Raw genomic sequence first — 14,757 nt, 5'->3', positions numbered from 1 at the left:
CGCTTGAGCAAGCATGTTGAATGAAAATCGAAAATGAGTTTCCCTCCCATTCTCTCTGAATTCTCCCTCTAAATTCTCTCTATATTCTGATCTTTCCTCCCTCTCAAATATCTTTCCCATTCCCTCTTAACTCCCATTCTCGATCCTTCGAGAACCCCATTGTCAAACTCGTAACCTGACAATGGTTAACAATTTAATAGTTATCTTTTAAATATGTTTACCCTTCATTGCTCATAAATAAGGCACATAATTTATTCTTTTATTCAGCTTTGGATGATTGAATAATATGATCTCTCTGATTAATTGTTCCATTTCATCAACTCTCCTCACAGGAGAGTCTCTTGGTCTCCTTCTCACATGACCAAGAGATAGAGGCAGACCTAAAAAGACTTTGAGAAAGACATTAAAGTTTGATATGAAGTGTATAGATCTCAATGAAAATATGACAAAAGATAGAAATACATGGAAGTCTAAAATTCATGTAGCCGACCCCACATAGTGAGATAAAGGCTGGATATGTTGTTGTTGTTGTTGTTCTCTCTCTCTCTCTCTCTCCTTGCTTCTTCTTCTTGGCTTCTTCTCTTCTCCAGCTTCTCCTTCTTCTTGATCAATTTTCTCTCTTCAACTTTTTGTGACTCTTTGCTGTTTAGCATCATATGATGACTTCATTTGTGAGGCTTGATTTTTATATTAACACCCTTAATTTTGGTCAATTCTACCCTTGAATTTAAATAATTTTATAATAGATTATTGAATTATAATAATAAAGAAATTATAATAAATTATAATATGTTTGGTGAAATCCACACAACACCCTCAGGTTTGGCAAAAAGCACTAACCACCCATGTGTTTTTTAAATTAACACTAATTAACCATTTTGCCCTTATCTTTAAACTAATACTCTCTCTCTTTATCTCCTCTCTTCCCCTTTTCTTGTGTCAATGGTTCAGCAATGGTCTACCATTTGGCCATCGACAACCAACAATGTTGTGATGGGGTTACACTATTGTGATAGGGTCTTGCAAGTACTCGTGATGGGGCTACTACGCATTGGGAAAAGCGATGTCAATTGATAGCAATGATGAACTTGTGCTCAAAGTGTTACATAAACCTCCAACTAAGTCCCCTCGCAATATATATACCTATATATTTCATTGTCTCTCTCAGAAACCCCATCAGCGATAGAGCCTCTCTCTCTCTCCCCCCCCCCCCCCTTTTTTGTGTGTGTCTCTCTCGCCTCCCTTCGATCATGTCACCAATGGGAACTATTTTTCCCCTTCAAAACCTATTGACGATGAGGTTGATGAATTCCCATTGTTGATGGGGACCCTCCCCAACAATGGGAATCCTCCACCACCACCCCCAACACCCCCCCCCCCCCCGGCAAAAAAAATAATAATAAATAAAAAAATTGGGTAATGTATAAGGAAAATAATGCTGTTAATTTTGTTATTGGCAAGTCCAAGGGAGCTGACAAGTATATCTCAAGAATTCGGCATGGAATTCTGGAGAATTGTGTAGGATTGATAAAGAGAAATGACTTGATCGGAGAAAGAGAAAAGAAGAGAAAGAGAGAGAGAGAGAGAAGGAATTGGGAGGGGAAATTCAGAATTCAATTCATTCGTATCCTCTTTGAGTGAGATTAGTTTATAATTACACTGATCTCACCAGTCAAGTGAACAATTGAATATTTCCCACCAAAAATCCATACAACTGCTAACTACCCATGTGCTACGGCTACTACTCTCTTTCCTACCTCACTTTATTTAGTAAGCGCATGACAGTTTGCCCTCCCCATGAGACATTTCTTGTCGTTAAGAAATACAAAGTAGACTAGCTACTCTAGGGAACTGTGTGAACAAATCAGGGAGATATTCCCACATGTTGTGGTCGTTATGAAGATGAGACCATTTCACCAGCACTTGGGTTATGGGGGCTCCATGCCTGTAAATGACCCTTCTATCTAGAACAGTTGTGGGTTTTACTCGAGGCACACTGTTGCTTGTACCCTGAGGCAGACTTGCACTCACCTGTTGTCCTCCAATGCCTCTCTTTAGTAGCGACACATGGAACACCAGATGAATATGGGCATTCTCTAGTAGTCGCAACCGATATGCCACCTTACCCAATTTAGCCTTAATGGAGAAGGGGCCATAGTACTTGGGGCTTAACTTGGACACTGGTTCTATAGTCAATGCTCAGACGTGAGTTGGCCTTAGTCTCAGATAGACCTCATCTCTTACTGCAAACTCCCTCTCGCTTCTTCCCTTATTTGCCTGTTGTTTCATTCTATTCTAAGCCATAACTAAATCCTCTTTAGTTGTCCTAATATTTCCTGCTTTTGTTGGAGATGATCTTCTACAGCTGCCACATTGGTAGTCTCTTGAATAGCATGAAGTAGGTGGGGCTTATATCCAAACAGAGCTTCGAATGGAGACACCCTAATAAAACTATGGTGGCTAGAATTGTACCACCACTGAGCTAGTGATAGCCACTTGTGCTAGCTCTTGGGTGGTGGAAACATAAGCAGCTCAAGTAGTTCTCCAAACATTGATTGACTCTTTCTGTTTGCCCATCAGTTTAGAGATGATAGGCTAATGACATGCTTAGCTTAGACCCAAGGGATTTTAGTAGAGCCTGCCACAATAGACTGGTGAATACCTTATCGCAATCATAGATGATGGTTCTTAGAGTCCCATGTATCTTAACAACCTGATCAAGGAAGACTCTAGCAACTTCCTACGCAGTGTATGGATGAGAAAGGCTCAAGAAGTGAGCAAACTTCGTGAACCTATCCACCACCACTAGTATGCAACTTTTCCTTTAGATCTATGCAGTCCTTCCACAAAATCCATTGACATGCTCTCCCATGCTTGGCTTGGAATAGCTAAGGGTTGTAACAACCCGAGGGTAGCTACATTCTTATGCTTGCATCTCTTGCAAGTATCGCATGCCATCACAAACTAATCACAACTACCTTCAATTTAGGCCAGAAGAAAAGCTGATTTACCTTATGGTATGTGTTTTGAATCCCCGAATACCCTCCCAATGGGGACTTGGAGGGTTTGGAGTATCCTTTGCTTGATATCCTGTCTGTCCCCAATCATTATTCTCCCTTTGTATCGGATCACCCCATTCTTAAGTGTGTATCCTGGCTTGTTGGTGGGGCTCAAAATCAACTGCTCTAACAAACCTTTGACCTGCTCATCTGAGTCATAACTGTGACAACCTCTTGATACTAATCTGGAACCAAGGTAGTTATGGCTACTGCTTCTCCCTCCTGACATCTGGACAAGGCATCGACCACTACATTATCCTTCCCCTTCTTGTATTGTATAGTGTAGTCAAGACCCATCAGTTTTGCTATCCCCTTCTTTTGTAATTAAGTGTGTAGTTTCTATTGAAGCAAAAACTTCAAACTTTGATGGTCAGTCTTGATCACGAACTGAGCCCCTCCTAAGTAGTGCCTCCGCTTGTCTACTACCATCAACATAGCTACAAACTCCTTCTTGTAAATGCTTAACCCCACATATCTAGGGGCTAAGGTGTTACGACCCTAGGATTTACCTAGGGTCTAGGAAGGAATTTGGTAAGAATTAGAGGTAGATAGGGCAGAAAGGGAGGGAAGAACAAAATGGACAGAACTGAGGAAGAAGAGAGAAAGATAGCAAAGAGAACTAGGAGAATTGGGAGAGGGAAAATAAGAAAATTCAAATCATTCATTAAGCTCCTTCCTCTAACTACTCAAGCCTATTTATAGGCTTACAATTGAAGATGCTAACAACAACAACAGAAAATGCAACTAATGCAACTAATAAGGAAAACACATAACATGTATTACTAATATATCCTCGGGGTTCCTTAGGGTCATGACAATCCCCACCCCTTCAAACAATTATTGTCCCCAAGAATTGACAGCTATTGACCCCATTTATCAGCCGATTCCAGCCTTAACAATCTAGTTTCTTCTTCGCTTGTTCTCGTTCTCATCTCTTATCCTCCTTTTCTTTTGCCTTTTTGTGTCTTTTTCTTCAAAAACATCAGTATTATGACTTGCTACAACAGCAAGACCAGCCATCCCCCTCATCCTGATTTCCATTGAGAATGGTTCCAATTGATCCGTTATTACTGCAACCATATCATTTCCAATCATAGAAAGGAATTCCAGCTTCGCTGCAAGCCAAAATCTGCTTCGACGTTGCAACTCTCCAACAGAAAGAGGAATAAACAAAATAGCAAGAGTCTTGCTCCCCTCAACAAAAATTTCTTCTAAGCACAAGCAGCCTCCATTAATCTCTAACCAACCTTGAATTGTACTCCAATGGGCATTCACTTTGATTAAAGCACCGATTCCCTTACTATTGTAATCTTCAAACTCCGAGGTTGGTGTAGTCATATTCTCTCCCATCTTCACAACCTCTTCTCCTTCCTTATCTTCAATAGAGACTTCCAGGACCTCCATGCCAACTATCCCTTCTCCAATATCTGAACTCCTAAACCGTGTGGCAACAGCCTCCATTTCCCTCATCTTTTGAACCACATGGTTGTTCTCTTGTTTAGTTAGTTTCAATGGCTCCTTTTCTACTAGAGTTAACACCTGTAACTGATCTACACCCTTTGAAGTAACAGTAAGACTGTCACTCATAGCAGCTGTAGGGTTGTGCAAGTCCTCAACCTCCTGCTTCTTCCTTTAGTCCAAGTCCTCGTTGCATGGTTGTCTTTCATCATTAGCATGGAACCTATCTACAATGTTATCCTGATCTTCCAAAGCTACTCCATCAGTTTCCTACAAATATAAGCTGTGATTTTCACTGATATCTATGTCCGATCTCTCTTTATTGCTGAAGTTTTTAGTTACAACAGGCTGGTCCAGCTCCAAATTTTCCTCAGATTCCTATCGGTTATAATTTGCAGCCTTAGAGGCTCCTTCAATCTGTTTGCCACTCCCCATAGATCCGTTAGGCTGCAGCCCACGCTTCCCAAAGATGGCTTCCAAGGTGAGTTCCTGCAACCTTGCTTTTTCAGCCGCCTCTTTCACGGTTGCAAGCATCATCATTTTGACCATTAACCTCAATCTGTCATTCAACCCACTAACAAATCTTGATACAAAATAGTGCTCCATCAGGGTTGGTTGAGCACTCCACATTAGGGGCCTTATCTCCTCAAATTTAACCCAATAATTTGCCATTGATCCCTCCTGCCTTAAATTGTTGAACTCCTTAGTCACCTTAGTCATGTTCTTCTTCTTCTCAAATTGGTCATGTAAATTTCCAGCAAGATCGGTCCCCCTGCCTTCCCTTCTCTAGGCATTGGGGTGTGATGGGGAGTGAGGGAAAATGAACCTCTTACCTGAATTTCCGATTTCAAGGCCGGTAGTTCCTCTACCTCTTGCAAGCCATAGGTCATAGGGAGGGTGTCATGTTTGGGCAGAATTGGATCAGCGACTGCCAGGGAAAGAAAATTCGGTGATAGTCGAAATTGAGGTAGCGAAGACAGCATGTTGAACATGTTGTTGATCCGCTGGCCATGTTGCTCCATCATCTTCTGATGCCTCTCCAAGTCTCTCCGCATTCCTTCTTGAGAGACAATTATATCCTCCCTCATGTTTTCTCTGTTGGTTGCATTGTCCTTCAAGCCATGGGTCATCGCCTCCTGCATTACATTGGATTCCTTAGCTTCTGAATTCAGCCTCTTAAAATGATCAACAATCTCCAAATCCATTGTCGAGTCCACCTCAAACAATCTACTAGCTCGGAACGATTTCAGACAACCTGTTCTAAGCAGTTTTGGAAACCTGTCAGGCAACTTTTGAACCCCACACTTCCCCTTCGCAATTACTTTTGTAGTGCAACACTGAAACCGAACTTTTGTTGCGCACTTACTTTCGAAAATCTCTAATCTAAACAGCTTCGATCAGCTTTCAAGAAATGGCAAGCTTCTGCAGTTTGCCTGAGAATTTTGTCTCAATAGATGTCCGCCTGAGTTCCAGCCCACGAACAATCAACTTCCCTCTGAGTTCGAGTTCAAAATTCAAGCCGCCGGCTCTCAATTTCGTTGACTCGCCCTTTCACATGCAGCAACTTAGATCTGAATTTCCGTTTCTAACCACCTCAACCACATGCAGCGAGTTTGCCGAAATTATAATCCTAAACCTCCACCTTAGTTACGATGGAGTAGCTAAGGACTGTCACCTTCCAAATTTCAGCTTCTTAAGAGTTTGATTGGTTCTCGTTGCAACTTTTTGTGAATCACCGACTCTCACTTTACCAAGTCACCAAAATTCTGTTCGAAATCATCCACAGTAGTCGCCTGGGAGAATCACCTTGATCCAGCTATTCGGAATTCCTTTATGGACCGTTTCCGACCGCAGCTTGGAATTCCCCTAAATTCTTGTATCACCCAAGGCTCTGCTTCAGTCGTGCCTCAACTTCGCCTTTCAAATCTGATTCACTTTTGACCAACATTTTCTTTGCTCGGCTTCTCCATTCAAATTCGAGTTCAATTCTACCTTGCAACCAGTCGCTTTCTACCCCGATCAGTGTTATTAAAGGCCCAAGGCGCAAAGGGTCCTGAAGCCTAAGGCGCAAGGCGAGGGGCGCGCCTGGCAGGTGCAAGGCGCATGCTTTGAATAATAAGTCATAAAATAGATCCTAATCACATATCAACATTTATGTTATCAAAAAATTCAAGAATTCAACATATATTAAATAAATCACAACATCAACATACTTCATGACATAAACATACTTCAAGAAGAAGCAGCAGCAGGCATCAACAAATAAAAATTAAAAAAGAAAAGAACTAAAGAAGAAGAAGAAGAAGAACAAGAGGAAGAGAAGAAGAAGAGAAGAAGTAGCAACAGCGTAAGAAAGAAGAAGAAGAAGCAGAGGAAAAGAAGAAGAAGAAAAAGAAGCAGGCTAGCAGTAGCAGTAGCAGCAGCGTAGTAAGAAGAAGAAGAAGAAGTTTAGTAGCAACGGAAGAAGAAGAAGAAGTTTAGCAGTAGCGGAAGAAAAAGAAGAAGAAGAAGACGAAGTTTAGCAACAACGGAAGAAGAAGAAGAAGTTTAGCAGCAGCGGAAGAAGAAGAAGAAGAAGTTTAGCAGCAGCGGAAGAAGAAGAAGAATGTTTAAAAAATAAAACATGCTGAAAAATCAGTTGCGCCTGATGGATGTGCGCCTGAAGGGCCTAGGCGCGCCTGGCTGGATCTCGCCTCGCCTGGGCATGACAAGGCGAGATGGCTGCGCCTTGAGGGGCCTTGCGCCTAGGCGCGCCTTTAACAACACTGACCCCGATCAATGCGAATCAAATTGCCCAGCGGAGTCGCCACCCAATCACCGTCCACTATCTCACTTCCGCTGCGTAACTTCTTTGCTTACCTGATCTGAGTTCGTCACTGAAAGCAATTGCAATTGTTGTCAGCTCTGATCTGCTTCTCTTCAATGCCTTAATCTCCGTTTAAATCGTTGCTTGATCAATTGCCAAAAGTCGCTTACACTCTGGCCAGTTCGATCCACTTCCACACAAGTGGTGTCTTCCAATTCGTCGTTGCTCACCTCGATCAATACTCGTAACAGTCTCCTGAGAACCAATTCTCTTTGTTGATTTGCTGAAATAACTTCACGGAATTGCTGCTCTGATGCGCCTCAATATTAGCCGAGAATTTCTTTGCTCTGCTTCGCTGGACCAGCTAGTAGAAAGTGTCAGAATCACATTCGAAAATCACCTGGTCTACTTCTGCTTCAAAAGTCAAACTAGAATGGCCAGAATTCACCGACGATAATTATCGAAATTACTTAACAGCGAAAATCGCCAAGGACGATGGCTCTAATACCAAATGTTACGACCCTAGGATTTGCCTAGGGTCTAGGAAGGAATTTGGTAAGAATTAGAGGTAGATAGGGTAAAAAGGGAAGGAAGAACAAAATGGACAGAACTGAGGAAGAAGAGAGAAAGACAGGAGAGAGAACTAGGAGAATTGGGAGAGGGAAAATAAGAGAATTCAAATCATTCATTAAGCTCCTTCCTTTAACTACTCAAGCCTATTTATAGGCTTATAATTGAATATGCTAACAACAACAATAGAAAATGCAACTAATAAGGAAAATACATGACATGTATTACTAATATATCCCTGGGGTTCCTTAGGGTCATGACATAAGGCTTGGTTGAAAAATGCTAGGGGCCTTCCCTCCTGCATTAATACTACCCCAATTCCAATCTCACATGTGTCTGTTTCCAGCACGAAGGTTTTGTTAGAGCCAGGTAGACCCAACACCGAAGCCTCACTCATAACCCTTTTGAGTTGTTCAAAGGCTACTTCAGCCTGAGCATCCCACTTGAAACCTTCCTTCTTCAATAGTTAAGTTAGAAGCCTACTAATGATTAAATAATTCCACACGAACCTCCTATAGTACCCTGTTAGGCCTAGAAACCCCCTTAAGGTTTTAAGGATATTAGGCCTCGGCCAAGATTGCATGATTGCTACCTTCTTTGGGTCTGTGCTAACCCCTTGGCCTAAGATAATGTATCAGAGGTACTCCACCTGCCTTTGAGCAAAAGCGCACTTCGACCTCTTGCTAAGGCCAAAGGGCATTACCAAGAACTCATAATGGCCCTGGTGGGTTCGAAAAGCAGTTTTGGGTATGTCTTTAGGGCTCATTCGAATCTGGTGATAGCCAACTATTAGATCAAGCTTAGAAAAAATGAATACATCCCTCAATTCATCTAGGAGGTCTTCAATGAGTGGAATTGGGTATTTGTCTTTGATGGTCATGGCATTTAACTGACAATAATCTACACAAAAACGCCATGATCTATCCTTCTTCTTTACAAGTAATACCGATGATGTGTAAGGGCTGTGGCTAGGTTGAATTAGGGATTGTTGTAACATTTCTTTAACAATTTGCTCTATCTGTGTTTTATGGGCCGAAGGGTATCAATAGGCTCGTGCATTAAAGGGTTCAGAATTGAGTTTCAAATTGATGGAATGGTCATGGGTTCTAAGGGGAAGTAGGGTTGTCTGCTCCCTAAAGAGATCCTCATATTCAAACAAAAACATATGAAGTAGGTCAAGTTGATTTACCTCCCATTCTGCTTGAGATGGGTTGCTGACCACCAGCAAGAGTTCACTATCTATCATTTGATCCTCCTCCTCCCCTTCTTCCACTACCTGTATAGAGAAAAACTGGGCCACTCGAGTTAGTTTATGCTTGAGCATCTTCTGTAAATGCTTCCCCGTGATCATCTTGCATACTCCAACTTCCTTACTGCCCACCAATGTCATTCTCTTCCCATCCTTCTCAAAGGTCACCTCCATCATGTTGAAATCAAAGTAGATGGGGCTCACTTGCTTCATCCAGTCAACCCCCAAGACCAGATCACACCCCTCCAATTTTAATAACCTCAGATCTGCCTAGAACTCTTCACCCTGCATCTCCCAATGGAAGTCAGCGCAAGCTGACTTGCTCATCACCTTACTCCCATTAGCTATCATTACTGAAAGTGGTTGTGTGCTAATCAGTGAGCACTTCAATCGCTTAGCAGTACCTTCACCCAAAAAACTATGGGTACTCTCATTATCAATGAGAATTTTGGAATGAGAGGAGGAAAATGTAGAAGGGGAAGACGTGTTTGATGTGCCTGAAGCAATTGCTTCTTACACTAGTGCCTGGGGAAATACATATCCCCACATTTGAAACAAAGATTAGCCTGTCTCTTCTGCTCTATCAACCTATTTGTTATAAATTAGGACCACTAGCAGCTTTTAATCCTTTCAAGAAACCGATCAAACACCTCTCACAATCACTCCCAACTTATCGGCCAACACACCACAACACAAACAATCAATAAAAGAACATAAACCAAAGCATAAACATAACAAGAAATGAAACATTCAAACCACATGAGGAGACAAAATTTTATCTTGGTTCATGCCATGTGAATGGCACTACATCCAACCTTGAAACCACCACCGAGCAACCTTCTTTATTGATGGATAACAATAGGTCTTTCCCTCTTTCTCTCTCCTACGATACAAGCCTTCCTAAGAATGAACAAGACTATTCTAACTCACAGCTTTCTTACTCTCTAGGCTCTCGTGAAAACAAAAAAAGTATATGCGATTGACTCTCCCTCAGCCCCCTTGCCCTATTTATAGAACATAGGGTGATATTTCCAAGGGCCGATTATGACATTTCCGGATTTGCCCTCCACTAATATTTAATATTACAAGAGAGCCACCCACCTTTCAACTAACCCATAACTACATACAAAACACAGCATATTAACCTATCACTAACTCGAGACAATCTTCAACACTATCCCGTTGTGATTTAAGACTCGGGAGTGATAAGCTCTTCATCCCTTGCACTCCTTTCCAATTCTCCCTTCCCTAAGTCTTTGCAACGGGAGCTAACATATTGTGTGTTCCTCCCCTGTTCATAAATCATTACTTCTTCATAAGCACTTCCACTGTCAGCTCATGCAACCGCGCACTATCAGTGGCATGCTTAAGGGTTTGTGGCTGCAATACCTTCACCATGGGCCTTAACTCCTTCTACCCACTAATAAAACTAGAGATGAAATAAGCCTCCGTGAGGTAGGGGTTATGGTTGAGCATCAACACCGTCAGCTCCTCAAACCTTCTCTAATACTCTGCCACCGATCCACTCTGCCTAATCTTGTTAAACTCCTTCACCACGTTCGTTATTCCTCTCTCCCCAAACCTCTTGCAGAATTCTGCTACAAATTCCGCCCATGGACATTCCCCCCTTGTCTTAGCCCATCCTTGGTACCAGTCATCACTAGCATTGTGGAGGTAGGCCGCAATCAAGGTCATCTTTTGGTGCTCAGGGATTCCAAACCACTCAAAGGCCCTCTCACATCTTCTAATCCACCACTAAGGTGTACTTCCATCAAGCATGGGGATATCCAATTTTGGCATTGGCATCCCCAAGTGGCCAAGGCCTCCATTCAATCCCTGCCTTCGACTGACCACATTCTCCCCCATTTCCCCCAGCTCCTCCCCAATCTCAAAGGTTCCCGGCCTCCTCTAACTCATCCCATGGCCGGGAAGAATCAGATCTACTCTTTCTCTAGGAGGAAAATCTGGGGAGAGGCTTACCGATTGTTGCCGTGCAAACATGACCATGAAGCCTTGTAGCTGCTCTCAAAACTGCACTCCTACTTCTTCTTTGGTTTAATTGACCGCCCCATCCAATTTGCAATCAATTGAGATGATCGCCTCGTGATTAGGATTTGATCCCAATTCTACCTGATCTACCCTCACCTGCAAGTCCAAGACCATGGACTCGAATTGGTGTAGTTGCACCTCCATATTCTTCATCCTCGTGTTGTCTTCCATCACCAGATCTCCCCGCAGCTTCGCTTGGCCTGGTCATTCTAATACCAGATTGTCAAGTCCAAGGGAGCTGACAAGTATATCTCAAGAATTCTGCAAGGAATTCTGGAGAATTGTGTAGGATTGATAAAGAGAAAAGACTTGATCAGAGAGAAAGAGAGAAGAAGAAGAGATAGAGAGAATTGGGAGGAAAAATTCAGAATTCAATTCATTCATATCCTCTTTGAGTGAGATCAGTTTATATTTATACTAATCTCACCAGCCAAGTGTACAATCAAGTGGACAATTGAATATTTCTCACCAAAAATCCATACAATCGCTAACTACCCATGTGCTACGACTACCACTCCCTTTCCCGCCTCACTTTATTTAGTAAGCACATATTAGGGACATGACAGTTATGTGTGAGTTTCTATTGTGCTACAATTATATTGTTTATGATTTGTTATGGTAGTTGTATTGATTAGTTAGGTAGTTACAACTTGCTGTTGCAACTTGCAAGTTTGTTATCAAGGGTAGCCAAATATTTATATTCAGCTAACCCTTCATTTCTGTAACTTTTGTCATTACAGTAAAATTCTTTCAACGAGATTTCTCTCTCTCTCTCTCTCTCTCGTATTTGCTTTCTATTTACTTTAGTACCTTGAAGCTTTTGCTTCAGGTACCACTACCTAGATTGAGAGGATCCCACACCTAGGTAAAGGAAACCAAGCGTCAATGGCAATGGTGGTCACCAGTGGTTGATTGTTATAACTCTCGAGTAGAACTCACCCTCAAAAGCTAGCCACCAAGGGGAGGGTGCCCAAGAGGTTATAAACCTTACACCAAGAGCCTAAACTTTCGATGTAGAACAAGTCTCATATCTTGCAGTGGACCATAACATACCACCACGTGTTGCAATCTAGCGCCCATGAAGGCAGGTTGTGCACTAGCCACGGCTAGTCCCAAATGAACACTGCAATGTTGGAGTCACTTTCATCATGGCACGATTGCAACTAGGAGACATGGGGCCAGCTCTAATACCACTGTTATAACCCTCGAGTAAAATTCACCCTCAAAAGCTAGCTATCAAGGGGAGGGCGCCCAAAAGGTTATAAACCCCACACCAAAAGCCTAAACTTTCTATGTAGGACAAGTCTCATACCTTGTAGTAGACCATAACATCGACCACCACTAATATTTTTTATTTTTATTTTTTTTGTGAAGAGGGAGAGAGGAAGGAAGCCATTTTAGGAATTTTTAAAAGATTAACTTCCATTTGTTGACAACAAAGAGTAAACTAATTAAAAATCATAAAAATCACAGGAGGTCGGTATCAATTCTAAAAACACATAAGTGGTCAATGACATTTTGCCACACTTTAGGGGTGCCACATGAAATTTACTCTATTTAGTTAATATCTTGAGATACACTAAATAGTTCTTTTGAGGGTAATGCTATTGATAATACATGATTTTGGAAACGATGACATCAACACCTATGATAACGAATGAAGACAATTGTGAGCAACATGTTATGATCAAGTCATTCCATTTATGTTAGGTAGTTCTACTGTCATTTATCCAATTAGATGGGTATATAGGCCAGAACACGTAGTTCTACTTGCATTTATCCAATAATAGTTTAATTCAGCTATATGTTTATTAGGATTAGGAAGTTAGCCCAAGAAGAGGCCCAACTAAGCCAACTACCTCAACCAACATAGTGAGTAAAGCAAATATACTACGTTGAACTTACTTTACATTTCATCAAATGTTCTTTTTAACTTGATTGCCTAAAAGCCCGTGAGTCATAGTGCACTACATAGTTATATTACTTACGCTTTCATGTGCCTGCTATGGCATGTGGCCTATTGTGTGCTGTAGACAATTGAAAGATATTCTTATGTCACAAATTTATGTGACCTAAGCAGTTGAAACTTGAAAGAGACTGTTATATCACAAATTTATATGACCTAGGTAATTGAAAGATATTGCCACATCAAAGATTATTTAGCATGCATACTTCAATTATATACATGCATTGTTTTGCTAGGTATATGATGTGCATTAATACTTATCTTAATAATTATGTTATGTCAACTTCAATCATATCATGATTCATTTAGCATTGATTCTCTCTGTATTCTATTGAAGTCGTGTCTGCCTTCACTTCTTGACAATCTGAAATTCACACTCAGAAGTATATTCTAGGGTTTGTTATGAACCTCAAACCTACAGCAAAAAAGCATAAATTGCAAGTTTCTCTATCGACTGTGTGACTTTCTCTGTCCTCGGCTGGTTTGTAATTTGGTTTAGATAATCAATAGTCTAGATATGGTGTCATTCCTATGGAACTAGTCAACCAACATCCACATCAACTCAATACAGCTCAGACACAGAACATTTATTGCGTACAGACATGGACAGATATAGAGAGTGCAAAGCATGATGACAAATAACCTCCACAGCTACACCCAATACCACATTCTTGCCACCACAAAGTAAAGAATGCATACTTATTTTCCAAATATACACTAATATTCCAAAATGAAAAACCCATCGCAACCAATATCATTTCAGAAGTCTAAATTTTTTCTTGTTCCACCCATCTCAAATTCTCTCTTATTACAGAAAATCAATTTCACAAACCTATGGTAATCACCAGATCTTGTCATATTTGTAAAAGAAAAATGTGGGAGTATCTTGTGAGTGTCAGATAAAAACCTGGACAAAGTGAAGGTAATGCTTGTTAAAAATCCTGAGAGTCTTTGTGACCAGGGCATATGAACTTTTGTCGCCCTCCATCCCTGCCTCTGTAGAGCCCGTACTGACCATGGCACGCCGATCCCCCCCATCATTAGCACTATCCTTGCCGTCATTGGAGCTAATGGGGACATTGCTTCCGCCGGAACATTTGTTGTCATCAACATTGCCGCCCTCCGAACCTTTGTTTTCATCAGCGGTTGGTGGTGCACTCACTTTTCTTCTCTGGCACACTCTAGTTTTCTTTCGAATGACTCCTTCCTGCATCGAACCCAATGCCTCTTCTCTACAGCGGAGGCGAAGGGCTTTCTCAGCTTTCAGTTTTTGGATTCGTGCACTAGTCCTTCTCTCTGAGTAAGCCGGGGTCTTCTCCATCTCTGAATGGTTACCGCTGAGTTCGTCGCATACTGTTTCGCCCCCTGAAACCCCCGAAACCATCAAATGGTGACGACCAGGGTTAACAGAAATAGCATTGTCAAGAGTACTACCATTTTCACAAGTATTGACGCAGCGAAGCCGTTGAACCACCATTTTTTAACTTCGGAGCTAGCTAACAAACCTGCCCGGAAAAGAGAAGAAAAACGGCAATGAGGGAATTCGGTGATCTAAGACGGAAATCATAAAAACACGAAGCCGCCGAAATGGAATTTAACA

The 14,757-nt window shown here is 41.6% G+C and overlaps 1 protein-coding gene across 6 annotated transcripts in view; it reads right to left on the bottom strand.

Annotated features, from left to right (window-relative positions):
- Nucleotides 1-14,757, bottom strand: part of LOC127803324 (histone-lysine N-methyltransferase, H3 lysine-9 specific SUVH4) — a 90,391-nt gene that overhangs the window by 75,350 nt on the left and 284 nt on the right. For 5 of the 6 annotated variants that reach the window (XR_008023495.1, XR_008023496.1, XM_052339452.1 and 2 more), the window contains exon 2: nucleotides 14,065-14,662. Coding sequence is in view for 4 of the 6 variants with exons in the window: in XM_052339452.1 (XP_052195412.1) it covers nucleotides 14,065-14,634 (570 nt within the window). In the remaining 2 variants the exon portion in view is untranslated. The remainder of the gene's footprint in view (nucleotides 1-14,064; nucleotides 14,663-14,757) is intronic. The other variant, XM_052339453.1, reaches the window with a different exon arrangement.

This window comes from Diospyros lotus, chromosome 6, assembly GCF_014633365.1.
Source record: "Diospyros lotus cultivar Yz01 chromosome 6, ASM1463336v1, whole genome shotgun sequence".
Lineage (NCBI taxonomy): Eukaryota > Viridiplantae > Streptophyta > Magnoliopsida > Ericales > Ebenaceae > Diospyros > Diospyros lotus.
Note: the sequence above shows the minus strand (reverse complement) of the source record. Positions and strands in the feature narration are given on the sequence as shown.